The following is a 27,500-nucleotide window of genomic DNA, read 5'->3' as shown; positions in this document are numbered from 1 at the left end:
CCAGTGTCTCCCTCAGCAGTGTGTTGGCTTCAGTCACAGAGTCCATGTGCATCCTGTTCAGCTCCACCTGAGCACAAAGGAATCACACACACACACACACACACACACACACACACATACACACAGCAGAGGATTAACTACATAATAGTATAACAAAGTAGTAATGTGTAAAAAAGGGAGATAATTATCTCGTATTGTGTGTGTTTTCTCACCAGCTGTGGGTAAGTGTGTGTGAGTGTGTCTGTCAGTTCCTCATGGGATCCGAGGTTATACTGCAGATCAGACACTTGTGTGGTGTGATGGACACGCAACTGCTCCAGCACCCGAAACACCTACACACACACACACACACACACACACACACACACACACACACAGTACAAGCACATTCAAAACCAATATACATTATCTGACAAACATGAGTACAGACGTGAGTAGAGACGTGAGTACAAAAGTAAGTACACCCCCACATTATGTAAATATATTATTATACCTTTTCGTGTGGCGACACTGAACACTGCCCCAGTGTAAAGTAGTGAGTGTGCAGCTTGTATAACTGTAAATTTGTTAATTATATTTATAATTATTTGTTAACATAAATGTGAGGGGTGTACTTACTTCTGTCAGACACTGTATATATTCAGCTCATCAAGTCTGTGAGTGTGTGTCTGTGTATATGTACCTGTATGTGTGTGTGTGTACATGTGTGTATAGGTACCTGTGTGTGTGTATAGGTACCTGTGTGTGTGTGTATGTACCTGTATGTGTGTGTGTGTATGTACCTGTATGTGTGTGTGTATGTACCTGTATGTGTGTGTGTATGTACCTGTATGTGTGTGTGTATATGTACCTGTATGTGTGTGTGTATATGTACCTGTATGTGTGTGTGTATATGTACCTGTATGTGCGTGTGTGTACATGTGTGTATAGGTACCTGTGTGTGTGTGTATGTACCTGTATGTGTGTGTGTGTATGTACCTGTATGTGTGTGTGTGTATGTACCTGTATGTGTGTGTGTGTATGTACCTGTATGTGTGTGTGTGTATGTACCTGTATGTGTGTGTGTGTATGTACCTGTATGTGTGTGTGTGTATGTACCTGTATGTGTGTGTGTGTGTATGTACCTGTATGTGTGTGTGTGTGTATGTACCTGTATGTGTGTGTGTGTATGTACCTGTATGTGTGTGTGTATGTACCTGTATGTGTGTGTGTATGTACCTGTATGTGTGTGTGTGTGTATGTACCTGTATGTGTGTGTGTGTATGTACCTGTATGTGTGTGTGTGTATGTACCTGTATGTGTGTGTGTGTATGTACCTGTATGCGTGTGTGTGTATGTACCTGTATGTGTGTGTGTGTATGTACCTGTATGTGTGTGTGTGTGTGCGTATGTACCTGTATGTGTGTGTGTGTGTGTGTGTATGTACCTGTATGTGTGTGTGTGTGTGTGTGTGTGCGTATGTAACTGTATGTGTGTGTGTGTGTGTGTGTATGTACCTGTATGTGTGTGTGTGTGTGCGTATGTACCTGTATGTGTGTGTGTGTGTGTGTATGTACCTGTATGTGTGTGTATGTACCTGTGTGTGTGTGTGTGTGTGTATGTACCTGTATGTGTGTGTGTATGTACCTGTACGTGCATGTATGTACCTGTATGTGTGTGTACCTGTATGTGTGTGTGTGTACCTGTATGTGTGTGTGTGTACCTGTATGTGTGTGTGTATGTACCTGTATGTGTGTGTGTGTATGTACCTGTATGTGTGTGTGTGTATGTACCTGTATGTGTGGGGGTTGTGGTAGCTCAGTGGTTAAGGTGTTGGGCTACTGATCGGAAGGTCATGGGTTCGAACCCCAGGTCCACCAAGCTGCCACTGCTGGGCCCCTGAGCAAGGCCCTTAACCCTCAGTTGCAAGTCACTCTGGATAAGGGTGTCTGCTAAATGCCGTAAATGTAAATGTAAATGTGTGTGTGTGTGTATGTACCTGTATGTGTGTGTGTGTGTGTATGTACCTGTATGTGTGTGTGTGTGTGTATGTACCTGTATGTGTGTGTATGTACCTGTATGTGTGTGTGTGTGTGTGTGTGTACCTGTATGTGTGTGTATGTACCTGTATGTGTGTGTATGTACCTGTATGTGTGTGTGTGTGTGTGTGTATGTACCTGTATGTATGTATGTGTGTGTGTGTGTGTGTGTGTGTGTGTGTGTGTATGTACCTGTGTGTGTATGTATGTACCTGTATGTGTGTGTATGTGTATTTGTACCTGTGTGTATGTACCTGTGTGTGTGTGTGTGTGTGTGTGTATGTACCTGTGTGTGTGTATATGTAGCTGTGTGTGTGTGTATGTAGCTGTGTGTGTGTGTGTATGTAGCTGTGTGTGTGTATATGTAGCTGTGTGTGTGTGTGTATGTGTACCTGTGTGTGTGTGTGTATGTGTACCTGTGTGTGTGTATGTACCTGTATGTGTGTGTGTGTGTACCTGTATGTGTGTGTGTGTGTGTGTATGTATGTGTGTGTATGTAGCTGTGTATGTGTGTGCGTGTGTGTGCGTGTGCGTCAAACCGTTGATTCCTTCTCCAGAGCTTCTTCCATCTGCTTCTTCATATCATCTCTATTCTTTACACACACTTTGGTTTTTTGCTCCATTTTCTTCAGCATCTCCATACAGCGAGCAAAGAGATTCTTCATCTGCCCCAGCTACACACACACACACACACACACACACACACACACACACACACACACACTGCTTAAATCTCAGATAAATGTCAAGTATTCATCCCCTTAAACTTATTAGATTCATCTTTATTATTAGACATTCTGTTTATTTAAGGGCCTTAAATGCTGTGACAAAAGTATCTGCACCTGATAGGACTGGTTATTAATGCTGTAACATCACCTGATAGGACTGGTTATTAATGCTGTAACATCACCTGATAGAACTGGTTATTAATGCTGTAACATCACCTGATAGGACTGGTTATTAATGCTGTAACATCACCTGATAGAACTGGTTATTAATGCTGTAACATCACCTGATAGGACTGGTTATTAATGCTGTAACATCACCTGATAGAACTGGTTATTAATGCTGTAACATCACCTGATAGGACTGGTTATTAATGCTGTAACATCACCTGATAGGACTGGTTATTAATGCTGTAACATCACCTGATAGGACTGGTTATTAATGCTGTAACATCACCTGATAGAACTGGTTATTAATGCTGTAACATCACCTGATAGGACTGGTTATTAACGCTGTAATAATCACCTGATAGGACTGGTTATTAACGCTGTAACATCACCTGATAGGACTGGTTATTAATGCTGTAACATCACCTGATAGGACTGGTTATTAATGCTGTAACATCACCTGATAGGACTGGTTATTAATGCTGTAACATCACCTGATAGGACTGGTTATTAATGCTGTAACATCACCTGATAGGACTGGTTATTAATGCTGTAACATCACCTGATAGGACTGGTTATTAATGCTGTAACATCACCTGATAGGACTGGTTATTAATGCTGTAACATCACCTGATAGGACTGGTTATTAATGCTGTAACATCACCTGATAGGACTGGTTATTAATGCTGTAACATCACCTGATAGGACTGGTTATTAATGCTGTAACATCACCTGATAGGACTGGTTATTAATGCTGTAACATCACCTGATAGGACTGGTTATTAATGCTGTAACATCACCTGATAGGACTGGTTATTCATGCTGTAACATCACCTGATAGAACTGGTTATTCATGCTGTAACATCACCTGATAGGACTGGTTATTAACGCTGTAATAATCACCTGATAGGACTGGTTATTAATGCTGTAATATCACCTGATAGGACTGGTTATTAATGCTGTAACATCACCTGATAGAACTGGTTATTAATGCTGTAACATCACCTGATAGGACTGGTTATTAACGCTGTAATAATCACCTGATAGGACTTGTTATTAATGCTGTAATATCACCTGATAGGACTGGTTATTAATGCTGTAATATCACCTGATAGGACTGGTTATTAATGCTGTAACATCACCTGATAGGACTGGTTATTAATGCTGTAACATCACCTGATAGGACTGGTTATTAATGCTGTAACATCACCTGATAGAACTGGTTATTAATGCTGTAACATCACCTGATAGGACTGGTTATTAATGCTGTAACATCACCTGATAGGACTGGTTATTAATGCTGTAACATCACCTGATAGGACTGGTTATTAATGCTGTAACATCACCTGATAGAACTGGTTATTAATGCTGTAACATCACCTGATAGGACTGGTTATTAACGCTGTAATAATCACCTGATAGGACTGGTTATTAACGCTGTAACATCACCTGATAGGACTGGTTATTAATGCTGTAACATCACCTGATAGGACTGGTTATTAATGCTGTAACATCACCTGATAGGACTGGTTATTAATGCTGTAACATCACCTGATAGGACTGGTTATTAATGCTGTAACATCACCTGATAGGACTGGTTATTAATGCTGTAACATCACCTGATAGGACTGGTTATTAATGCTGTAACATCACCTGATAGGACTGGTTATTAATGCTGTAACATCACCTGATAGGACTGGTTATTAATGCTGTAACATCACCTGATAGGACTGGTTATTAATGCTGTAACATCACCTGATAGGACTGGTTATTAATGCTGTAACATCACCTGATAGGACTGGTTATTAATGCTGTAACATCACCTGATAGGACTGGTTATTCATGCTGTAACATCACCTGATAGGACTGGTTATTAACGCTGTAATAATCACCTGATAGGACTGGTTATTAATGCTGTAATATCACCTGATAGGACTGGTTATTAATGCTGTAACATCACCTGATAGAACTGGTTATTAATGCTGTAACATCACCTGATAGGACTGGTTATTAACGCTGTAATAATCACCTGATAGGACTTGTTATTAATGCTGTAATATCACCTGATAGGACTGGTTATTAATGCTGTAATATCACCTGATAGGACTGGTTATTAATGCTGTAACATCACCTGATAGGACTGGTTATTAATGCTGTAACATCACCTGATAGGACTGGTTATTAATGCTGTAATATCACCTGATAGGACTGGTTATTAATGCTGTAACATCACCTGATAGGACTGGTTATTAATGCTGTAATAATCACCTGATAGGACTGGTTATTAATGCTGTAATATCACCTGATAGGACTGGTTATTAATGCTGTAATATCACCTGATAGGACTGGTTATTAATGCTGTAACATCACCTGATAGGTCTGGGTTTTCTGATCTTCAGAAACGATGCCTTCGAGCTCCTTCATGCTGCTGAGAGCCTCCTCTGTTTCTGACTTAATACTCATCTGCACATCAACACACACTTATTTATACACATCTGCTTTATTTGTGTGTAACGTCTACAGATAGTGTTAAAGTGATGTGTGTTAGTGTGTATAGTGCCTGTAGTGTGTGTGTGTAGTGTGTGTTACCAAAGTGTTGATCATGAGCTGCATGGCTTCGTTCAAGCTGTGAAAAGTTTCCTGATGGAGCTCCAGAGTTTGGATTCTCTCCAGTGCGCTCACATACAGCTCTCTGTATGGCCCCGTCTACACACACACACACACACACACACACACACACACACACACGGCAAGTTTATTTGTATAGCACATTTCATACACAGAGGTCATTCATAGTGCTTTACATAGAAATTAGAAAACAATTTATGAGAAAAAAAAATATATGCAGAAATAAGACACGATAAAATCATAATAAAAACAAAGAACAATTAAAGAAAATAAATGTGATTTTAATAAAAACAGGTTAAAATATGTTAAAAAGAATAAAACAGGAGTAAAAGGGATTTGGATAAAAAGCGCAGTCATTGTGAAGCAGCACAGTCAGTGTGAAGCAGCACAGTCAGGGTGAAGTAGCACAGTCAGGGTGAAGTAGCACAGTCAGTGTGAAGCAGCACAGTCAGGGTGAAGTAGCAGTCAGGGTGAAGTAGCAGTCAGTGTGAAACGGCACAGTCAGGGTGAAGCGGCACAGTCAGGGTGAAGCGGCACAGTCAGGGTGAAGCGGCACAGTCGGTGTGAAGCGGCACAGTCGGTGTGAAGCGGCACAGTCGGTGTGAAGCGGCACAGTCGGTGTGAAGCAGCACAGTCGGTGTGAAGTAGCAGTCAGGGTGAAGCGGCACAGTCAGGGTGAAGCGGCACAGTCAGGGTGAAGCGGCACAGTCAGGGTGAAGCGGCACAGTCAGGGTGAAGCGGCACAGTCAGGGTGAAGCGGCACAGTCGGTGTGAAGCGGCACAGTCGGTGTGAAGCGGCACAGTCGGTGTGAAGCGGCACAGTCGGTGTGAAGCAGCACAGTCAGGGTGAAGCAGCACAGTCGGTGTGAAGCAGCACAGTCGGTGTGAAGCAGCACAGTCAGGGTGAAGCAGCACAGTCGGTGTGAAGCAGCACAGTCAGGGTGAAGCAGCACAGTCGGTGTGAAGCAGCACAGTCGGTGTGAAGCAGCACAGTCAGTGAGAAGCAGCACAGTCAGGGTGAAGCAGCACAGTCAGGGTGAAGCAGCACAGTCAGGGTGAAGCAGCACAGTCAGGGTGAAGCAGCACAGCGCTCATTCAGTAAATGCAGAGTTAAACAGATGTGTTTTTAATCCTGATTTAAAAGTGTCTACTGTTGAAGCACATCTGATCTCTTCTGGAAGCTGATCCCACCTCTAGGTGGCGTAATAACTAAATGCTGACGCTCCTTGTTTTGAGTGAACCCTTGGTATCTCTAACTGACCTGATCCTAATGATCTGAGTCGTCTGCTTGGTTTATATTCACTTAGCATATCTGTAATGTATTTCGGTCCTAAGCCATGAAGTGATTTATAAACCAGTAACAATACTTTAAAATCTATTCTAAATGTAACTGGAAGCCAGTGTAAGGACCTGAGGACTGGAGTGATGTGCTCACATGTTTTGGTTCTGCTCAGAATTCTGGCAGCAGCGTTCTGTATGAGCTGCAGGTGTCTAATGGTCTTTTTGGGGATCCCAGTAAGGAGCCCATTACAATAATCCACCCTGCTGGTGATGAAAGAAAGCATGAACAAGTTTCTCTAAGTCCTGTCTTGAGACAAAACATCTAATTCTGGCTATATTTCTGAGATGGTAGTAAGCTGATTTGCTTATCGCTTTCACATGACTACTGAAATTAAGGTCAGACTCTAAAACTACACCAAGATTTCTGACTTTATTTTGTGTCTTTAGACCCCTAGAGTCAGGGTGTGTGTTAACCTCGAGAGTTTCATCTTTATTTCCGAATACAATGACTTCGGTTTTGTCTTTGTTTAACTGGAGGAAGTTTTGACGCATCCAACTGTCAATTTCATCAATGCACTTACATAGAGAGTCAATGGGGCTGTAGTCATTAGGGGACAGGACTAAGTATATCTGGGTGTCATCTGCATAGCTGTGGTAAGCGATTTGGTTCTTTTTCATTATTTGACCAATTGGGAGCAAATACAAATGAAAGAGAAGCGGTGCAAGAATTGAGCCCTGTGGGACTCCACATGTCATGGATGTCCACTCAGATTTATGGTTACCTATGTTCACATAGTAACCTCTCCTTTTTAGGTATGATTTAACCCATTTGAGGACCATCCCAGAAAGCCCTACTCAGTTTTCCAGTCTATGTAAGAGTATGGTGTGATCTACCGTGACAAAGGCAGCACTAAGCTCTAGTAGCACCAGCACTGATATTTTACCTGAATCAGAGTTTAATATCATTTATTATCTTTATGAGCACCGTCTCTGTGCTGTGATGCTGGCGGAAACCAGATTGAAAATCGTCCAGATAGCCATTTGAGTTTAAGAATTTGTTCAGCTGATTGGAAACAACCTTTTCAATGATCTTGCCTATAAAAGGAAGATTAGAGATCGGTCTGTAGCCAAGTGTGGTTTTGTCTAGCTTACTGTTTTTTAGGAGAGGCTTAACAACTGCTGTTTTTAGGGACTCTGGGAAAGTGCCTGTGAGCAGAGACGTATTTATTATTGTTAAGGGGTCAGTTTCTAAGCAGTTAAGTACCTTTTTGAGGCACACACACACACACACACACACACAAACACACACAGAGGCAGACACACAGAGACACACACACAGACAGGGACACACACAGACAGGGACACACACAGAGGCAGACACACAGAGGCAGACACACAGAGGCAGACACACAGAGGCAGACACACAGAGGCAGACACACAGAGGCAGACACACACAAGATCTCCTTTTCAGCCAGATATTAAGACCCCAACACTGAACACACTGAACATTATGGTGTACACTTCTACACGTCCCCTCTGACCTGGCTGAGCTCAGTGTGCTCTGTCTGGACCAGACGGTCTCTCAGGCTCGATGGGCTCGGCTCAGGTCTGTCACTGAGGTTCTGCTTCTGGGCGAACGTGAGCTGCTGAGACAGAATCTCCACCATGATGAGGGTGGAGATCATCTTCTGCTCCAACTCAGAACGGGACAAACACTCCAGATTACTGCGACTCACACTGAAAACACACACACACACACACACACACACACACACACACACGCACGCACGCACACACACATGCCAGATGAAACAGAAAATCAGACAGTAAAGTTTATAAGTCAGTCACCACAGACTGCCGTTTGTTTGCTTCAGTGATTCAGTGAGTTGTTGGTTCATTCAGGTGTGTGTTGGATTAGTGTGTGCTTCTCTCAGGTGGTTCATTCAGGTGTGTGTGTTGGATTAGTGTGTGCTTCTCTCAGGTGGTTCATTCAGGTGTGTGTGTTGGATTAGTGTGTGCTGCTCTCAGGTGGTTCATTCAGGTGTGTGTGTTGGATTAGTGTGTGCTGCTCTCAGGTGGTTCATTCAGGTGTGTGTTGGATTAGTGTGTGCTTCTCTCAGGTGGTTCATTCAGGTGTGTGTTGGATTAGTGTGTGCTTCTCTCAGTTGGTTCATTCAGGTGTGTGTGTTGGATTAGTGTGTGCTTCTCTCAGGTGGTTCATTCAGGTGTGTGTGTTGGATTAGTGTGTGCTTCTCTCAGGTGGTTCATTCAGGTGTGTGTGTTGGATTAGTGTGTGCTTCTCTCAGGTGGTTCATTCAGGTGTGTGTGTTGGATTAGTGTGTGCTTCTCTCAGGTGGTTCATTCAGGTGTGTGTGTTGGATTAGTGTGTGCTTCTCTCAGTTGATCAGCGCTTTGCTCGCTCGTTTGTGATTCGTTCAGCCCGGTCAGTTGTTTTCTGATGTGTGTGTGAATCGTTTGTTCATTCTTGTGAGTCAGTCACATTCATTTGGCTCTTTGTTAGCTGTCGGTCAGTTGTGTGTTCGAGACGGTCCTTTGTTCATTTGTATATTCAGATAAACGTTTGAGTTCTTTGAGTCGGTGAGTAATGTGAGTCATCCGAGTCAGTGAGTCACGTGTTTGTTGATTCCTGTGAACTGGTTAAGTCACTCATTAAGAGTGGGCAAGTTTGTTTGTTGTCCTAGTTGTCCTTCTGAGTGGTTTAGTAACCAACACAATAATAAACACACCCTGTAACAGATGGAATAACATGAACACGCCTCAGTTACCTCCAGAGCAGAGAGTCTGTTGAAGTGCAGGCGTCCGAGACATCCATCTCCTTCCTTTCGTCCATGATGGCGGAGGTGTTGGTGCTGCACTCCTGCTGTAGAGTGGGCGTGGTCCACACACAGGCGCTGTGCTGCTGCACCGGCGTCACGGCTGCGGGCACAGAGAATTTCCCAGAGGCTGCGATCAAGAGTTCACCCATTTTCCTGAGCTGGTCCTGCAGAGGTCCTTGTCCCACAGCAGGGAAATCCTTCATGACCTCCTCCTTCTGCAGCTCAGGATCGCAGGCGGGTTTGGGTGTTAGCGGTGCAGTAAGTACGGTGGAGTGCAGCTGAGGAGGAGGAAGTGGACTTTCTGGAAGCCAGAGATGTCCAAGAGCTGAATGTTTAGGAGTGGACGGTTCAGAGAGAACGATGTGGCTCCACATTTTAATCTGGGCTTCCAGATCTACGCTTTCAGTACGCAGGAGCTCAGGAACGCAGCGGGGCGACATGTTAACTTCGTTAGCACTTTGGCTGATGATGTCGTGCTTCTGCACATTCTGGGTTTCTGAAAGACCGACGTTTTTAAGTACTCCATCGACATCGGGATGGGAACGAGATATTTTGCCATCTTCATCTGAAAACTCCTCCTGAACATCACATCTGAGTCGTGTTTCATTCTTAAACACGGTTTCTTCAGGGTTTGTAGATGTTTGCTGGTTAAGATCTTGCTGCTGGACAACACCTGAAACACCTTCAGGAACCATCATGTTCTCCAATTCCTCGTTCCTCGCTGCTTTTTCTGAGCTTCCTACGACTCCAGTGTTGGAGATCTGTATGGTGAGGTGAGCTTCATTCTCAGAAACACTAACATCTGAATCGTTTCTCACAACCGGACAGTAAAAATGGTCATGGTTTTCTCCAATAAGAGCTCTTCCTCCACCACGTACACTTAGCCCACTGTTAGGTGAGGACTCGTAGATCTGTAAACCCTTCGTGAGGTCGGACATGTCCGACATTCTCGACGTGTTCTCGATCTCCACTTCAGCACCTGAGAAGCAGAATGTGACGTTCTCTCGTCTCTCCACTGCAGAGGAGCCGTTTAGGAGACTAGAAGAGTCGCTTTTAGTAACAACTCCTTCCAGATTGTTAGCATCTAACATGGTGGAGTGTGTGACAGAACCGTCTAGCTGAACAGGAGAACATTCTGTTCCATCATTACAGTACAGATGATCAGAAGGACAGCTGAGATGCTCTGTCTGCTCGTCACACGTCTCACTCTGGAAATTCTGCACTTCTGAATCTTTAGTAACGAGTGGTTGATTCTTCATGAGTGACTCGTCCTGTACAAATGATTCTCCTGGAATGTCAACTTCTCCAGGACTCAAGGATTTAGTGGTGAAGTCTGTAGCATTGTTGGAGATAGAGGGAAGAATTACAGAGCCATCATCACCATCATCCTCCTCCTCCTTCCCAGAGGTCATCTCAGATGTTTGAACATTACAGTACAGATGATCAACATGGCAGCTGAGATGCTCTGTTTGCTCATCACACGTCTCACTTTCAACATTCTGCCCTTCTGAGTCATTAGCAGTGAGTGATTCATCCTTCATGAGTGATTCATCCTTCATGAGTGATTCATCCGGTACAAGTGATTCTTCTGCGATTTCAACCTCTCCTCTGTGACAGGTGAAGGATTTAAAGGTGATGTCAGTGGCATTATTAAAGATGGAGGCACAGTTTACAGACTCCCCACCACCACCACCACCACCCCCACCACCACCACCATCCTTCTCCATGTTCCCAGATGTAAGTTCAGATGTTTGAGTATTACAGTACAGATGATCAAAATGACGGCTGGGAAGCTCGGTGTGTTCAGCAGAATCTGGCTCTGATTCATCTCCTGTGATGTGGACTTCTCCACCAGGACAGGTGAAGGATGTGGAGGTGATGACTGTAGAGCCTGTGTAGTCCTCGTCCCCCCGTGTCCTGGAGCCGGAGCAGTAAGGGTGATCCTCGTGTCTGCCCTCGGTGTCCATGTGTGTCACTGTGGTGTTATTAAGAGGACAGTCGTCTGAGGACACACGAGTCATTAGATCAGATCTGTCTGAGAGCTCCACCTCTCCTCCTGCACAGGTGAAGGACTTAAATGTGATGTTTGCATCATCACTGCTGCACAGATGTGGGTGGGGGTCAGTGAGGAAGGGCGACTGGGGCAGATTTTCTTTCTGATTGGGGGGAAAAAAGGCATTTACAACATAATCAGTGAACACAGTATGACCCAAGTGTTCTCTCTCTCTCTCTCTCCCTCAGTCTCTCTCTCTCTCCCTCCCTCTCTTCCTCAGTCTCTCCCTTCCTCCCTCTCTTCCTCAGTCTCTCCCTTCCTCCCTCTCTTCCTCAGTCTCTCCCTTCCTCCCCTCTTTCTCTCCCTTCCTCCCCCAGTCTCTCTCTCTCCCCCCTCCCTCAGTCTCTCTCTCCCCCCTCCCTCAGTCTCTCTCTCCCCCTACTTCAGTCTCTCCCCACTGGGTCCCTCCCCCTCCCTCAGTCCTCGTCCCTCAACCCCCTCCCTCATTCCTCTCCCTCCCCCCCTCCACTCATTCTCCTCCCTCCTCCCCCTTCCCTCATCTTCCTCTCTCCCACCCTCACTTCTCTTTCTCTTCCCCTCCCTCATGCCTCCCTCTGCTCCTCCTTGCCCTCCCCTCTCTCCTCCTCCCTCCACTCTTCCTCACTCTCTTCCCTCCTCCCTCTCTCCCTCGCTTCTCTCTCTCGCCTCCCCTCTCTTGCCCCCGTCCCTCAGTCTCTCTCGCCCCTACTTCCAGTTCTCTCTCCCTCCTCGGGTCTCCTCCATCCGTCCCTCTCTTCCTCCAGCCCTCTCCCTCCCTCCCCTTCCCTCCCCTCTCTCTGCTCCCCCTCCCGTCCCTGCCCTCCTGGATCCCTCCCTCTCCTCCCTCCCTCTCTGTCCTCTTGTCTCGTCTCTCCTCCCCCCTCTCCCACCCTCAGTCTCTTTCCCTCCCTCTGTCTCTCTCCCTCTTCCTCGCCTGGTCTCCCTCCCTCTCCCCCTCCCCCACACACACTTTCTGCAGTACCTGATCAGTGTGCACCTCACACACTTTAACACTGGATGGCTTCTGCTGCAATGCTGATCTCTCATTCTGTACATCACGCAGTGGAACTTTTTCACACCTCACTGCGTGCTGAAACACACACACACACACACACACACACACACACACACACACACACCCCTTCAGCATTATCCTGGTGTTTTATTGGTATGTGTAAGTTCACAGCAATGATGATTTACTCACAGGAGCTCTGATACGTGACATCACTGCTTCTGTAATGAGAGAGAGAGAGAGAGAGAGAGAGAGAGAGAGAGAGAGAGAGAGAGAGAGAGAGATAGTTTAATCTGCATGACCATGTCCTGTCCCCTCCATATGTTTAAAGCACATATATTCATTTATTCAGCACATAAACAAACACAAGTCATTAAACTAAACATTATGTACAATTTGTATTTCTTTAGAAAAATAAGACAAAAACTGTAGTGTTTAATGTTGTTAGTGATATTTAGTGTTTAATGTTGTTAGTGATATTTAGTGTTTAATGTTGTTAGTGATATTTAGTGTTTAATGTTGTTAGTTATATTTAGTGTTTAATGTTGTTAGTTATATTTAGTGTTTAATGTTGTTAGTTATATTTAGTGTTTAATGTTAGTGATATTTAGTGTTTAATGTTGTTAGTGATATTTAGTGTAGTGTTTAATGTTGTTAGTGATATTTAGTGTTTAATGTTGTTAGTGATATTTAGTGTTTAATGTTGTTAGTGATATTTAGTGTTTAATGTTGTTAGTGATATTTAGTGTTTAATGTTGTTAGTGATATTTAGTGTTTAATGTTGTTAGTGATATTTAGTGTTTAATGTTCGTGCTATCTTTCGTGTTTCCTGTTGTTCGTGCTCTTTCGTGTTTCCTGTTCGTTCTCTTTCGTGTTTCCTAGGTTCGTTCTCTTTCGTGTTTCCTGTTCGTTCTCTTTCGTGTTTCCTGTTCGTTCTCTTTCGTGTTTCCCTGTTCGTGCTCTTTCGTGTTTCCTGTTGTTCGTTCTCTTTCGTGTTTCCTGTTGTTCGTTCTCTTTCGTGTTTCCTGTTGTTCGTGCTGCTTTCGTGTTTCCTGTTCGTGCTCTTTCGTGGTTTCCTGTTGGTTCGTGCTCTTTCGTGTTTCCCTGTTCGTTCTCTTTCGTGTTTCCCTGTTCTTCTCTTTCGTGTTTCCTGTTCGTTCTCTTCGTGTTTCCTGTTCGTTCTCTTTCGTGTTTCCTTTGTTCGTTCTCTTTCGTGTTTCCTGTTTGTTCTTTCTCTTTCTTGTTTCCTTTTCTTGTCTCTTTCGTGTTTCCTGTTGTTCGTGCTCTTTCGTGTTTCCTGTTCGTATCTCTTTCGTGTTTCCTGTTGTTTCTTCTCTTTCGTGTTTCCCTGTTGTTCTTTCTCTTTCGTTGTTTCCTGTTGTTCTTTCTCTTCTGTTTTCCTGTTCGTGCTCTTTCGTGTTTCCTGTTTTCTTTCTCTTTCGTTTTCCTTTTCGTTTCTCTTTCGTGTTTCCTGTTCGTGCTCTTTCGTGTTTCCTGTTTTTCGTGCTATTTCGTGTTTCATGTTCGTGCTCTTTCGTGTTTCCTGTTGTTCTTTCTCTTTCGTGTTTACCTGTTGTTAGTGATATTTAATGTCATTAATCCGCCCAGAACACTACACAGATGCAGACGCTCCAAACCGCCTGGTACCTGAGCCGTAGTGCACTTAACATGGCGGACAGACCCTACAGTAGGTCCCCTATGTAGTGCACTAAAGTAGGGCGTGGCCTGTAATTCAGGACTAAACCGCCTTCTGAGCGCCTATTAGCATTAGCATTAATATACTTAATAAAACACACACCTTAGTTATACACGCTGCTCATGTTAAACCTTTCCTTATGAGTTATTATATATAAACACTAATAAAACACATAATAAAGTCCTTACCTTATACACGGTTAATAAAATAATAACTGCTGCCGTTTGTTTTTAACCGCCTTTCAGTTCAAAACCTTGACGCGCAATGACGCCATCAAAACGCGACGGCCTTCTAAACGTTAAAGCATGCGACAAGAAGGTTCACGGAGTCCCACCTACTGCCATCTAGCGGCTTCTGTGTGCTTTATTTATTCTAACGTAAATCTTTTATATTCACACACACACAGATACACTCATACACACACACACACACACACACACACAGATACACTCATACACACACACACACTCACACAGATACACTCATACACACACACACACACTCACACAGATACACTCATACACACACACACACTCACACAGATACACTCATACACACACACACACACACTCACACAGATACACTCATACACACACACACACAGATACACTCATACACACACTCACACAGATACACTCATACACACACACACACTCACACAGATACACTCATACACACACACACACACACTCACACAGATACACTCATATACACACACACATTCACACAGATACACTCATACACTCACACACACTCACACAGATACACTCACACACACTCACACACACTCACACAGATACACTCATATACACACACTCACACAGATACACTCATATACACACACACACACACTCACACACACACACACTCACACAGATACACTCATACACACACACTCACACAGATACACTCATACACACACACATTCACACAGATACACTCATACACACACACTCACACAGATACACTCATACACACACACATTCACACAGATACACTCATACACACACACACACAGATACACTCATACACACACACTCACACAGATACACTCATACACACACACACTCACACAGATACACTCATACACACACACATTCACACAGATACACTCATACACACACACACATTCACACAGATACACTCATACACACACACATTCACACAGATACACTCATACACACACACATTCACACAGATACACTCATACACACACACACATTCACACAGATACACTCATACACACACACACTCACACAGATACACTCATACACACTCACACAGATACACTCATACACACACACATTCACACAGATACACTCATACACTCACACAGATACACTCATACACACTCACACAGATACACTCAGTCACTCATACACACACACATTCACACAGATACACTCACACAGATACACTCATACACTCACACACACTCACACAGATACACTCACTCACTCATACACACACACATTCACACAGATACACTCACACAGATACACTCACTCACTCATACACACACACACATTCACACAGATACACTCACACACTCACACAGATACACTCACACACACTCACACAGATACACTCACACACACTCACACAGATACACTCACTCACTCACACACACACATTCACACAGATACACTCATACACACACACTCATACATTCACACAGATACACTCACTCACACACACACTCACACAGATACACACACACTCACACAGATACACTCATACACACTCATACACACACACTCACACAGATACACTCATACACACACATTCACACAGATACACTCATACACACACATACATTCACTCACTCAAACACACACACATTCACACAGATACACTCACACACACACACACACATTCACTCACATACATTCATTCACTTACACACACACACTCACACAGATACACTCATTCATTCACACAGATACACTCATATACACACACCTACATTCACTCACTCACACACACATTCACACAGATACACTCATACACTCACACACATTCACTCATATACACACACACATTCACGCTCATACTCTCACACACATTCACACTCACATACATTCACTTACACTCACATTCACACAGATACACACACATACATACAAACACACACACACTCACTTACTCACACACACAAACACTCACACGCACATTCACTCACAGACAGATTCACACACACTCACACAGACACACATATATAATGTATATAATGTCAACACTCACAAAAACAAAAATGGCAATAATCCTCTTACTGTAACATTAAAAATTCTGAAATAAATTTCTTGATTCAAAACATTCATGTTATAAATGAGCCTCGAGTCGAAAGCACATTTTATTTAACGCAAAGCAAGAATCTTGGCATTCTTAATAATCACAGAAAAGATCATGATCTTTAACATTTAAGTAATGAATTAAACACACACACACACACACACACACACACACACACACACACACACACACACACACACACTATATTACATGTATGAGTTAGAACGTTTTTGACAGGAGGAGACCGAGGGAGTTTCACTCGGACCCTGATCTCCTTCCTCTGGGCTCGTCTCGGGCCGAACACACAACACTTCAGCGAATCCGTCCCCAAACCAGCAGGTGATGTGAGCCGTGTCCAGACTGAAGTAGAAAAGGCGATCAGTGCAGCACTTTCTCCGGTACACTGATCTCGGATCAGCTGATAAAACACCCCGGATGGCGGCGGCGGCTTCCTCAGGACCGTTTAAAAACTGGAACTTTGGCCTTCTTCCTGTGTCTGAAACACAAAACAGCAGACAAGAAGGTTCACATTCACTACAGGATTCAATCATCCATGCAAAAGTATTGGAACAACGTTTGATTATTTCAGATCTGAAGATGAGCAGAATCTCACCTTCCTTTTCCTGATATTTACAGCTAGACTTGCTAAAGCACCGAGTGGCTTTAGTTTGAAGCCCTCAATCATTTGCTCAAAGGTGATGTGAAGTGATCAGGAGTGTGTGTGTGTGTGTGTGTGTGTGTGTGTCAGTCCTGTTACACTGAGACATTAAACAGTTAATAGATCTGAAGCTCTTGGTTCGAGTTCTGGTTTAAACACACATGAAGGTGGAAGAGTTTATGGGAGACAAGTGGACTATGTGAAGCTGAGAACACGACCAGGAGTAAAATGTAAACACATAAAAACATAAATAAAAGTGTAAATATCAGGAAAGCAGGAATTTGCCCCAGACGATATTATTAAGTGTCTGATATTTTATTAAATAGAACCAGCTGGTGTGAGAGACCTGAGCTGTGAGGAGGCAGGAAGTCAGCAAGTTGTGTCTCTGCAGTAGGAGTGAATCTCACACTCAGAGTGTCTACTGGAGGTTTTCTGATCCAGGAAGCGACGCTGCTGTTTGACTCACATGCCTCCTCCTCCTCCTCCTCCTGGGCGGCCACCGGGGTCTCTGTGTGTTGATCTTCAGCCCCCTGCAGGAGAAACTCCCTCAGATCCTTCAACACACGACTCGCATCACTTTCTGCTGAAAAGTCAGCACCATCTCCGAGCTGCTCATCAGCTTCCAGGCTCTCTGGTTCCTCCGGTTCCTCCCGGCTGTCAGGTGATTCAGAGCACACTTCCTGTTGGTCATCCAGCTCTGAGGTCAGTGTGTGTGTGAGCGGAGAGTCGTACTCAGGAATATATGGTTTAATATCCAGAACAGGAGTGCCTGAGATCAGATCCACACCTGACAGGTGCAGAACATCACCTGGAGAGCAGAGTACAGACATAAGGAATGAGCCCAGTGTGGAGGGGGCGTGGCCTCTGCGGGTCAGTCACAATTAAGGAGGCGTGGCCTTTGGGTCAGTCACGGTTAAGGAGGCATGGCCTCTGACCTGTTGTGTTGTGTGTCCTGACCCGTGTGTCGTGTCCTGACCCGTGTGTGTCGTGTCGTGTGTCCTGACCCGTGTGTGTCGTGTCGTGTGTCCTGACCCATGTGTCGTGTCGTGTGTCCTGACCCATGTGTCGTGTCGTGTCGTGTGTCCTGACCCGTGTGTCGTGTCGTGTCGTGTGTCCTGACCCGTGTGTCGTGTCGTGTCGTGTGTCCTGACCCGTGTGTCGTGTCGTGTCGTGTGTCCTGACCCGTGTGTCGTGTCGTGTGTCCTGACCCGTGTGTCGTGTCGTGTGTCCTGACCCGTGTGTCGTGTCGTGTGTCCTGACCCGTGTGTCGTGTCGTGTGTCCTGACCCGTGTGTCGTGTCGTGTCGTGTGTCCTGACCCGTGTGTCGTGTCGTGTCGTGTGTCCTGACCCGTGTGTCGTGTCGTGTCGTGTGTCCTGACCCGTGTGTCGTGTCGTGTCGTGTGTCCTGACCCGTGTGTCGTGTCGTGTCGTGTGTCCTGACCCGTGTGTCGTGTCGTGTCGTGTGTCCTGACCCGTGTGTCGTGTCGTGTGTCCTGACCCGTGTGTCGTGTCGTGTGTCCTGACCCGTGTGTCGTGTCGTGTGTCCTGACCCGTGTGTCGTGTCGTGTGTCCTGACCCATGTGTGTCGTGTCGTGTGTCCTGACCCGTGTGTGTCGTGTCGTGTCGTGTGTCCTGACCCGTGTGTCGTGTCGTGTGTCCTGACCCGTGTGTCGTGTCGTGTGTCCTGACCCGTGTGTCGTGTCGTGTGTCCTGACCCGTGTGTCGTGTCGTGTGTCCTGACCCGTGTGTCGTGTCGTGTGTCCTGACCCATGTGTGTCGTGTCGTGTGTCCTGACCCGTGTGTGTCGTGTCGTGTCGTGTGTCCTGACCCGTGTGTGTCGTGTCGTGTCGTGTGTCCTGACCCGTGTGTGTCGTGTCGTGTCGTGTGTCCTGACCCGTGTGTGTCGTGTCGTGTGTCCTGACCCGTGTGTGTCGTGTGTCCTGACCCGTGTGTGTCGTGTCGTGTGTCCTGACCCGTGTGTCGTGTCGTGTGTCCTGACCCGTGTGTCGTGTCGTGTGTCCTGACCCATGTGTGTCGTGTCGTGTGTCCTGACCCGTGTGTGTCGTGTCGTGTCGTGTGTCCTGACCCGTGTGTGTCGTGTCGTGTCGTGTGTCCTGACCCGTGTGTGTCGTGTCGTGTCGTGTGTCCTGACCCGTGTGTGTCGTGTCGTGTGTCCTGACCCGTGTGTGTCGTGTGTCCTGACCCGTGTGTGTCGTGTCGTGTGTCCTGACCCGTGTGTGTCGTGTCGTGTGTCCTGACCCGTGTGTCTCGTGTCGTGTGTCCTGACCCGTGTGTCTCGTGTCGTGTGTCCTGACCCGTGTGTCGTGTCGTGTGTCCTGACCCGTGTGTGTCGTGTCGTGTGTCCTGACCCGTGTGTGTCGTGTCGTGTGTCCTGACCCGTGTGTGTCGTGTCGTGTGTCCTGACCCATGTGTCGTGTCCTGACCCGTGTGTGTCGTGTCGTGTGTCCTGACCCGTGTGTGTCGTGTCGTGTGTCCTGACCCGTGTGTGTCGTGTCGTGTGTCCTGACCCGTGTGTGTCGTGTCGTGTGTCCTGACCCGTGTGTGTCGTGTCGTGTGTCCTGACCCGTGTGTGTCGTGTCGTGTGTCCTGACCCGTGTGTGTCGTGTCGTGTGTCCTGACCCGTGTGTGTCGTGTCGTGTGTCCTGACCCGTGTGTGTCGTGTCGTGTGTCCTGACCCGTGTGTGTCGTGTCGTGTGTCCTGACCCGTGTGTGTCGTGTCGTGTGTCCTGACCCGTGTGTGTCGTGTCGTGTGTCCTGACCCGTGTGTGTCGTGTCGTGTGTCCTGACCCGTGTGTGTCGTGTCGTGTGTCCTGACCCGTGTGTGTCGTGTCGTGTGTCCTGACCCGTGTGTGTCGTGTCGTGTGTCCTGACCCGTGTGTGTTGCGTGTCCTGACCCGTGTGTGTTGCGTGTCCTGACCCGTGTGTGTTGCGTGTCCTGACCCGTGTGTGTTGCGTGTCCTGACCCGTGTGTGTTGCGTGTCCTGACCCGTGTGTGTTGCGTGTCCTGACCCGTGTGTGTTGCGTGTCCTGACCCGTGTGTGTTGCGTGTCCTGACCCGTGTGTGTTGTGTGTCCTGACCCGTGTGTGTTGTGTGTCCTGACCTGCGATGGTGTCCAGTTTAGCGAGTGTGAGGCCGATGGCGTTAGGTCTGTGAGGACTGCGTGTGGAATAAACTCCCACTTTCTCTCCGTTCAGACGAGGAGGCTTCACTTTAGCTTTAAAGTTCATGTGTCCGTTCTTATGGAAAAGAAAGATCAGCCTGAGAAGGAAAAGAAAGAGGAATAGACTGTGTTGTTGTGTATTGGAGTTGAGTATTGGTGTTGTTGTGTATTGGTGTTGTGTAGGGTATGTGGGTTGGTATGTGTTGTGTAGTGGTGTGGTTGGGTATTGGGTTGGGGGTAGTGTGTGATTGGTGGTGGGTGGGTTGGGTGTGTGGGGTGTATGGTGTGTGTGGGTGTAGGGTGATTGGGGTGGTGTGGTGGTGTGTGGTGTTGGTGTAGTTGGTGTTGTGGTGTATGTGGTGTTGGTGTGTGTAGTGGTGTTGTGTTGTTGGTGTATTGGTGGTTGTGGGGTGGAGTGTGGTGTTGTGGGTAGTGGTGGTGTGAGTGGGTGTTGTGGTGTATTGGTGTTGGGATTGTGTTGTGGTGTGGTGTTGTGTAGTGGTGTTGGTGTATGGTGTGGTGGTGTGTTGGTGTGTGTGTTTGTGTAGGGTTGTGTGTGGTTGTGTTGTGTTGGTAGGGTGTTGTGTGTGGGTGTGGGTGTTGTGTGGGGGGAGGGGGTATTGGTGTGATTGGTGTATGGTGTTGTTTTTGTGTAGTGTAGTGGGTGTATGGGTGTGGTGTATGTGGTGTTGTGTGTGTATGGTGTTGGTGTTTGTTTGTGTGTTTGGTTTGTGGTGTATTGGTGTGTGTGTGTATTGTGTTGTGGGTAGGTGTGTGTGTGTGGGTGGGGATGGTGTGTTGTGGTGTTGTGTGAGGTGGTAGTGGTGGTGTTGTGTAGTGGTGTTGTGTAGTGGTGTTGTGTAGTGGGGGTGTGGTAGTGGGTTGTTGTGTAGTGGGGTGCGTGTGGTGTAGTGGGGGTGTGTAGTGGTGTGTAGTGGTGTGTATTGGTGTTGTGTAGTGGTGTGCGTGTTGTGGTGTTGTGTAGTGGTGTGCGTGTTGTGTAGTGGTGTTGTGTAGTGGTGTTGTGTAGTGGTGTTGTGTAGTGGTGTTGTGTAGTGGTGTGCGTGTTGTGTAGTGGTGTTGTGTAGTGGTGTGCGTGTTGTGTAGTGGTGTTGTGTAGTGGTGTTGTGTAGTGGTGTTGTGTAGTGGTGTTGTGTAGTGGTGTGACTACAGACTTTCTAACCATACAGAACACAACCATACAGTAACAGCTAGAGTCTGAATTCTCTTTTCATTTCAGTACTGAATCCTAAATTTTAAAATAAATCCTTCCAGGTCATTAACACAAAAACTCTCTCACACACACACACATACACACCTCACACACACACACACACACACACACACACACACACTCACACTCACACTCACACACACTCACACACACTCACACACACACCAGACATGGGAATAGTGCTGCAGGCCGGTCAGAGCATGTTCAGGGTTGTTGAACACAGAGGACTGGATTTTGAGACGAGCGCGAGACGAGCTGCAGACGGCCGGCTGTCTCGGAGTGCCGTTCTTCTGAGCAAAACAGGAAGTGATGAAACCGATGGGGACGGTGCGAATATGACCTGAAAAAAAAGGAGGGAAATATGTAACAAACAAAGAGTAAAAAAGTTCCCAGTAAAGCATGTGACTAGTTAAGGTGTGTACACACTGTGCACGGGTTAACAACCTCACACTGATACAGGAGACACATCATCATGTGATCTGTGAGTCTGGCTTTATTTACTGCCACACACTAATCTGCTTCTCACATAACTATCTAAACTAACACTGACTAGAAACTACCAGTTGGTGTCCCTGGGGTAGCTCTATGCTAGCTAGTGAGCTAGGTGAATGTAACCATGGCAACATCTTCCATCCATGAGTGAGCACGATCCGTCTGTCATTCAGAACATCTGTCTCACGTCCATAAACATCTGCGTTATAAAGGATACAGTGAGACACGGGGGACGTGACGGTGTGTGAATGATGTGTAATAATCTGTGTGTGTTGTGGAAACCTCTCTCTAATGACAGCTCTGTCCCTGCTGCACTCGGAGAGGAGGAGGAGGAGGAGGAGGAGGAGGGACTCTTCGTCATCGCCTGCTTTTTATCAAGAACATCCTTCAGTGTGGAGTGAAGAGACGCCATGTGTTTCCTGTGGGCTCGAACCGAACTCTCCACATACTGCCTAAAATCATAAGAACACACTTTAAAGGTGCCCACACTGTGTGTACAAACAGGTGAGACCCCCTGGGCCCCCAGGAAGCTGCTGCAGGGCCCCTGAGCAAGGCCCTTAACCCTCAGGTGTATAAAATGAAATAAAAATGTAAGTCACTCTGGATAAAAGTCTGTAAATGAGATGAACTACAGTCTTTAGAGTTACCTGTGTGGTGGGTGGAGCTTATAGCAGTGATGATGATGATGATGATGACATACCTGAGGTTCTTCATCTCTTTTCTCATCACTGAAACCTGATGTTTTAACCACTGCACGTGTTCTGTACTGGTGCCTTCTGACATGCTTAAATAAATAAAGACACGTATTTTAACTGTAGAAGCGTTTTAACAGCGTGAACACGTGAGTACACGTGACTTTACACCAACAAGCGTGTTGTTCGTTCACTTCCGCATTCTGATATAACCCCGCCTCCTGCTCTACGATTGGACAGTAAGTGTCCCGCCAGCTTAACTAGGATTAGCTCAAACTTTCCCGCCTTCTGCGCTATGATTGGTTTGTTTATATTCAAACTCTGTTCGTCGATTGGAGAGTTTTAATCACAATCCTCCAATCACAGGACAGCAAGGCGGGATTAAACCGATAAACCAATAGACAAGCGCTTATTTTCACGTCTTAATATTTTATATATAATTAACATTTAGTGTTAAAATAAACGTCTAAACAAAAAGGTTGTTTAAAAAAAACAACAATCTTTTCCGCCTGTTTTCAGTTATTCGTTTGTGTTCAAACTCAATCCTCTGATTGGATAGTTTTGATCCGACTAACCAATCATAGTGCTGGAGGCGGGGCTTAACCTGATAAACACGATGTTCAAATACTACACAAATAATGTATTAATTATATTTTATTATATATTTACCAGCAGTGTGTTTGTTAAATAAACGTGCAGAAATTCACTGTTTTATTTAAAATGATTTATTTAACAAAAAATGGCTTCATGTTTAATAAAACAGCACAATGTAATAGGCACATTAATAAATATACATTTGTCCCTGATTTAAATTACACATCTTCTGCAGAGCCTCTGATGAGCTGTTGGTCCATTTTGTGGTCTAATTTCTTATGTATACAATTAAGAGTAACACAATGTGATGGCGATGATGCTGAGATTAATCGGGGGTTCGTTAGATGAGGTTTCCAGGCTGAGACGAAGCTAACACTGTGTCTGAGATCTCTTTATTCTGTTCACCAACGTCGATGGCTGACGGTTCCTCAACACCACCTGCAACGAGACCATATGCATGTGTTTGTTATATATATACAGTATATACACACATGTAAAGAACTGAGATCAACACAATTGTCAATAAAGACCCAGTTCAACATTAACGTCTCTTGACAGACACATTGATCTGTCTGATGATGTCCAGACCGACCACAGAGCCGAACTTCTCAGGGTTAAGACACATAAACCTGAATTAAACACATTTAATACTAAACTATAGCACAGTGTTTTTTATAAAAATGTTTGCTGTTTAAGACCTTGCATGATTACGAGTTTATCTTGAAGCGCTGCTTTATCCTGTTCCTCATCAGGGCCGAGATCTTCGATTAGAACCTCTTGAAGAAGAGCTTCACTGCTGGCCTTCATCTCTGGAGTCACCTCAGGAACATGAAGAGGAATTGGAACAGAAACCCCAGCAGGAATCTGAGGAAGATCCAGAGCAGGAGCAGGTGCTTGGGCAGGAATGCACACAGAATCCAAAGTGGAAACAGTGGCAGAAGGTGGAGCTGGAACCATCTCCTCTGCTTGACTCAGTGTCACTGTTTCACCCACATCTTGAACTTCTGTCATTTCAGGCTGTTGTTCCTTCACAGGGACGTTTTTTCTCGGTCTGCCTTTCTTCCGTGGAACATTGTTAGTCTCTCTCTTCACTCGTTTACTGCTTTGAGCTCTGCAGGTTTCACAATAAGAGTAAACATGCAGGATGCATACCATTCATATTCATACCACGTACAATATGCAGAGGAAAACACTTGAAGCAGAGTTCAAAGGTCAAATATTTTATTTTATAACTTATCATACACCATTCCAATATTTTTCTCATACTCTTAACCAATCAGAACGCACTTTATTACTGTCGGCTAATCAGATTTTTTTGACCTGACTGCAGTGTTCATGTAAAATAACACACATTAGGCAAATCATCTTAAACAGCAGTAAAAGTTGCATGTCCTGATTTTCTACTTTTCTGTCACAATAATTTACCTTGAAACCAATTTCCATAATTTTCATCCTGACTTTCTAAACACTCCTGTGCTAATCATGTGACCTGAAAGAAGCAGCTGAAACAAAAATAAATGACGTCTAAGACGAGACGTGTTCAGTGAATGCTGTTTACAGTGTTGCTACGATGCTAATGAACCCACAGTACACTGTACAGGCACTAAATTTACCCATAAACCCACTGGTTAGTCGCTCGCTCTTCAGCTTCAGCCTTCCTCTTCCTCAGCAGATCTCGATCCCGGAGCCGCCGTCCGGTTCCTTCTGCAAAAACATCCCACATTTCTTTCGGATTGCTGAACAATCACGGCACAGATTCACAGAAGGTAGATTATATTAAGTGTGTGTGATGGCTGACAGTCTAATAAGCTCACTAATTAGGTGTGAAATGAAACTTCTGCTACGTAGCCTGAAGATTAGCGGTCATTCTGAGTGTCAGTCAGTGCAGGCTGCAGATCTTATGATCCTTTATAACAATCTATTTTTAAATGTTTTTGTGCGAATGTATCTATGACAGAAATGACTGCAGTTATTAAACATTTACACAACACAAACACTTTCACAACATCAGACAGGAATAACACCAGCGTGCTGATTTAGTGCTGCTAACAGATCCTCATACTTTAATGTGCTGAACTGAGTTCACTTTTACACACAAGAAGAAGTTGATCATTTAAGTGAAATACCTTTGTCATCATCCGGGACCTTCACTTCAGCAAGAACTTTCTCCTCGAGCGTCTCCTCCATTTTGTCGCTCAATCAAAAGAATAAAGTGCAAGTGGATGACAGGCGGGTGAAGAAAAGTGCTGTGGCTCCTGCCCCCTGAGAGAAGGGTTATCAGGCTAAACATTAACGCTGAGCTGGGAGAGTTCATGCAACACAGCTCTTATCTTATTTGCAAAGGAGGAGGACTTGGCACAGAATTCAGAAAAAAAAACGGGTCATGTTGTTGGCATTGATGTTAATGAAATGTGTGTGTGTGTGTGTGTGTGTGTGTGTAATAAGTGTAATGGAATATTAAGAATGGAATTCCCAGTAGCTAATCTCTTTTTTAATGTCTCTTTAAATAAAATATTTTCCTATGACAGTCTGAAGAATCCCACAAGAACTTGTTCCCAGGTCCATAAGGGTTGGTTTGATTCCCACCTCCACCTTGTGTGTGTGGAGTTTGCATGTTCTCCCCGTGCCTCGGGGGTTTCCTCCGGGTATTCCGGTTTCCTCCCCCGGTCCAAAGACATGCATGGTAGGTTGATTGGCATCTCTGGAAAATTGTCCGTAGTGTGTGAGTGTGTGAGTGAATAAGTGTGTGTGTGTGCCCTGTGATGGGTTGGCACTCTGTCCAGGGTGTATCCTGCCTCGATGCCCGATGACGCCTGAGATAGGCACAGGCTCCCTGTGACCCGAGAAGTTCGGATAAGCGGTAGAAGATGAGTGAGTGAGTGAGTGAGTGACTTTTAACATTGTCTCAAAACAGCTTTTATATTTATTCCTAACATTCATAGTACGTACACAAACGTATCCTGAAGTCTACACTCTTCTGCTTCCACCTTCCATATTTTCTAACCTGTAAATGCTCACGTCTACATTTCCTGCTCTTGCTATTCCTACATTCATGATGCCTACGAGCATCATACTGAAGTCTAAAATTTGACACTTCTTTCTTCTTATCTGGAACCTTTACATGCTCCTGTTACTCTGGGGTCCACCAGCTCCTCATCCTCCTGTACTGAGGTCTACAAGCTCCAGGTCTCACCCACGAGATGCCCACGTGCCCAAACTTCTCTACATCCCTACAAACATCTCCTTGAATGACTGAAGTCTGTACACCAAAGTAAAGGTTCCCGACGGGCTGGTACACTGTTATACAGTCACACGAACATTTACACAAGTGAACCAGTGATGTATGATGATGTGTGTGTGTAGATCAACACAGATCTTTTTGGTTCTACCTCCTGATTACAGACTGCATTCCTCTTTTATGCCTTTATACATTTACTTACAACTACAAATTAAAACTACACAACAATAAGGCCTGATGTACACTTTTACAAACAAAGGTCAACTCTAGAGCCCTCTATACGAAAGTCATAAGGTGTTAAACTAGCTCTAGAACTTTTTTTTAAACTCAAGAATGCCTTAAATTAAGAAAAAAAACTCTTTTTAAGACTGTAATGGACAGGGTGTGGTTTTCAGATACATCTCTCTCTCTCTCTGTTTCTGTCTCTGTCCATCTCTTATCTCCTGTCCTCCGACTCTGGGTGTGTCTCAATCTTCACACTGCACACTGCTGGCACTGAACTTACACACTATTCTCTTTTATTTCTCACTCAGGACAGACATTTCTCTATAATAACTCCAGTCCAATTTCATGGCATTAATTACAGTTCATATAATTCAGATATAATACAAAACACTGTTAAAACACACACACACACACACACACACACACACACACACACACACACACACACACACACACACACACACACATACATACAAACACATATATATATACAAAC

At 45.1% G+C, this 27,500-nt stretch overlaps 3 protein-coding genes and 1 long non-coding RNA gene across 7 annotated transcripts in view; 1 reads left to right on the top strand and 3 right to left on the bottom strand.

The window, feature by feature from the left end:
* Nucleotides 1-14,719, bottom strand: part of spag5 (sperm associated antigen 5) — a 29,933-nt gene extending 15,214 nt beyond the window's left edge. The window contains exons 1-10 of the mRNA XM_047812758.1: nucleotides 14,586-14,719; nucleotides 12,894-12,922; nucleotides 12,672-12,779; nucleotides 9,607-11,813; nucleotides 8,362-8,557; nucleotides 5,501-5,617; nucleotides 5,282-5,374; nucleotides 2,558-2,692; nucleotides 213-332; nucleotides 1-67 (exon numbers count right to left, since the gene is read on the bottom strand). The exon at nucleotides 1-67 is cut by the window's left edge and continues 26 nt beyond it. Of these exons, the coding sequence (XP_047668714.1) occupies nucleotides 1-67; nucleotides 213-332; nucleotides 2,558-2,692; nucleotides 5,282-5,374; nucleotides 5,501-5,617; nucleotides 8,362-8,557; nucleotides 9,607-11,813; nucleotides 12,672-12,779; nucleotides 12,894-12,914 (3,064 nt within the window). The 5' untranslated portion in view covers nucleotides 12,915-12,922; nucleotides 14,586-14,719. The remainder of the gene's footprint in view (nucleotides 68-212; nucleotides 333-2,557; nucleotides 2,693-5,281; nucleotides 5,375-5,500; nucleotides 5,618-8,361; nucleotides 8,558-9,606; nucleotides 11,814-12,671; nucleotides 12,780-12,893; nucleotides 12,923-14,585) is intronic.
* A 2,018-nt stretch (nucleotides 14,720-16,737) lies between these two features.
* Nucleotides 16,738-23,198, bottom strand: trmo (tRNA methyltransferase O). 3 transcript variants are annotated; one of them, XM_027132832.2, is made up of 7 exons: nucleotides 22,956-23,198; nucleotides 22,538-22,707; nucleotides 21,929-22,103; nucleotides 20,470-20,627; nucleotides 17,694-18,155; nucleotides 17,108-17,185; nucleotides 16,738-17,071 (listed from the first exon to the last, which is right to left on the bottom strand). In XM_027132832.2, the coding sequence occupies exons 1-7, from the start codon at nucleotides 23,036-23,038 to the stop codon at nucleotides 16,896-16,898; spliced, it is 1,302 nt and encodes a 433-aa protein (XP_026988633.2). In that variant the 5' UTR covers nucleotides 23,039-23,198; the 3' UTR covers nucleotides 16,738-16,895. The 3 variants fall into 3 exon arrangements, with proteins under 3 accessions (XP_026988633.2, XP_026988632.2, XP_026988634.2); XM_027132831.2 differs by having other exon boundaries at nucleotides 16,738-17,185; XM_027132833.2 differs by having other exon boundaries at nucleotides 16,738-17,185; nucleotides 22,903-23,037.
* A 458-nt stretch (nucleotides 23,199-23,656) lies between these two features.
* On the bottom strand, nucleotides 23,657-25,849 carry hemgn (hemogen). Of its 2 annotated transcripts, none has more exons than XM_027132835.2 (4): nucleotides 25,668-25,849; nucleotides 25,155-25,245; nucleotides 24,240-24,652; nucleotides 23,657-23,979 (listed from the first exon to the last, which is right to left on the bottom strand). In XM_027132835.2, the coding sequence occupies exons 1-4, from the start codon at nucleotides 25,726-25,728 to the stop codon at nucleotides 23,882-23,884; spliced, it is 663 nt and encodes a 220-aa protein (XP_026988636.2). In that variant the 5' UTR covers nucleotides 25,729-25,849; the 3' UTR covers nucleotides 23,657-23,881. The 2 variants fall into 2 exon arrangements, with proteins under 2 accessions (XP_026988636.2, XP_026988637.2); XM_027132836.2 differs by having other exon boundaries at nucleotides 25,167-25,245; nucleotides 25,668-25,845.
* Nucleotides 25,850-26,360: 511 nt separating this feature from the next.
* LOC125141077 overlaps nucleotides 26,361-27,500 on the top strand; it is a 4,244-nt gene continuing 3,104 nt past the window's right edge. The window contains exons 1-2 of the long non-coding RNA XR_007140434.1: nucleotides 26,361-26,420; nucleotides 26,691-26,812. This is a non-coding gene — a long non-coding RNA (uncharacterized LOC125141077). The remainder of the gene's footprint in view (nucleotides 26,421-26,690; nucleotides 26,813-27,500) is intronic.

This window comes from Tachysurus fulvidraco, chromosome 4 (genome assembly GCF_022655615.1).
Source record: "Tachysurus fulvidraco isolate hzauxx_2018 chromosome 4, HZAU_PFXX_2.0, whole genome shotgun sequence".
Classification (NCBI taxonomy): domain Eukaryota; kingdom Metazoa; phylum Chordata; class Actinopteri; order Siluriformes; family Bagridae; genus Tachysurus; species Tachysurus fulvidraco.
This window is presented reverse-complemented; position numbering and strand designations above follow the sequence as displayed.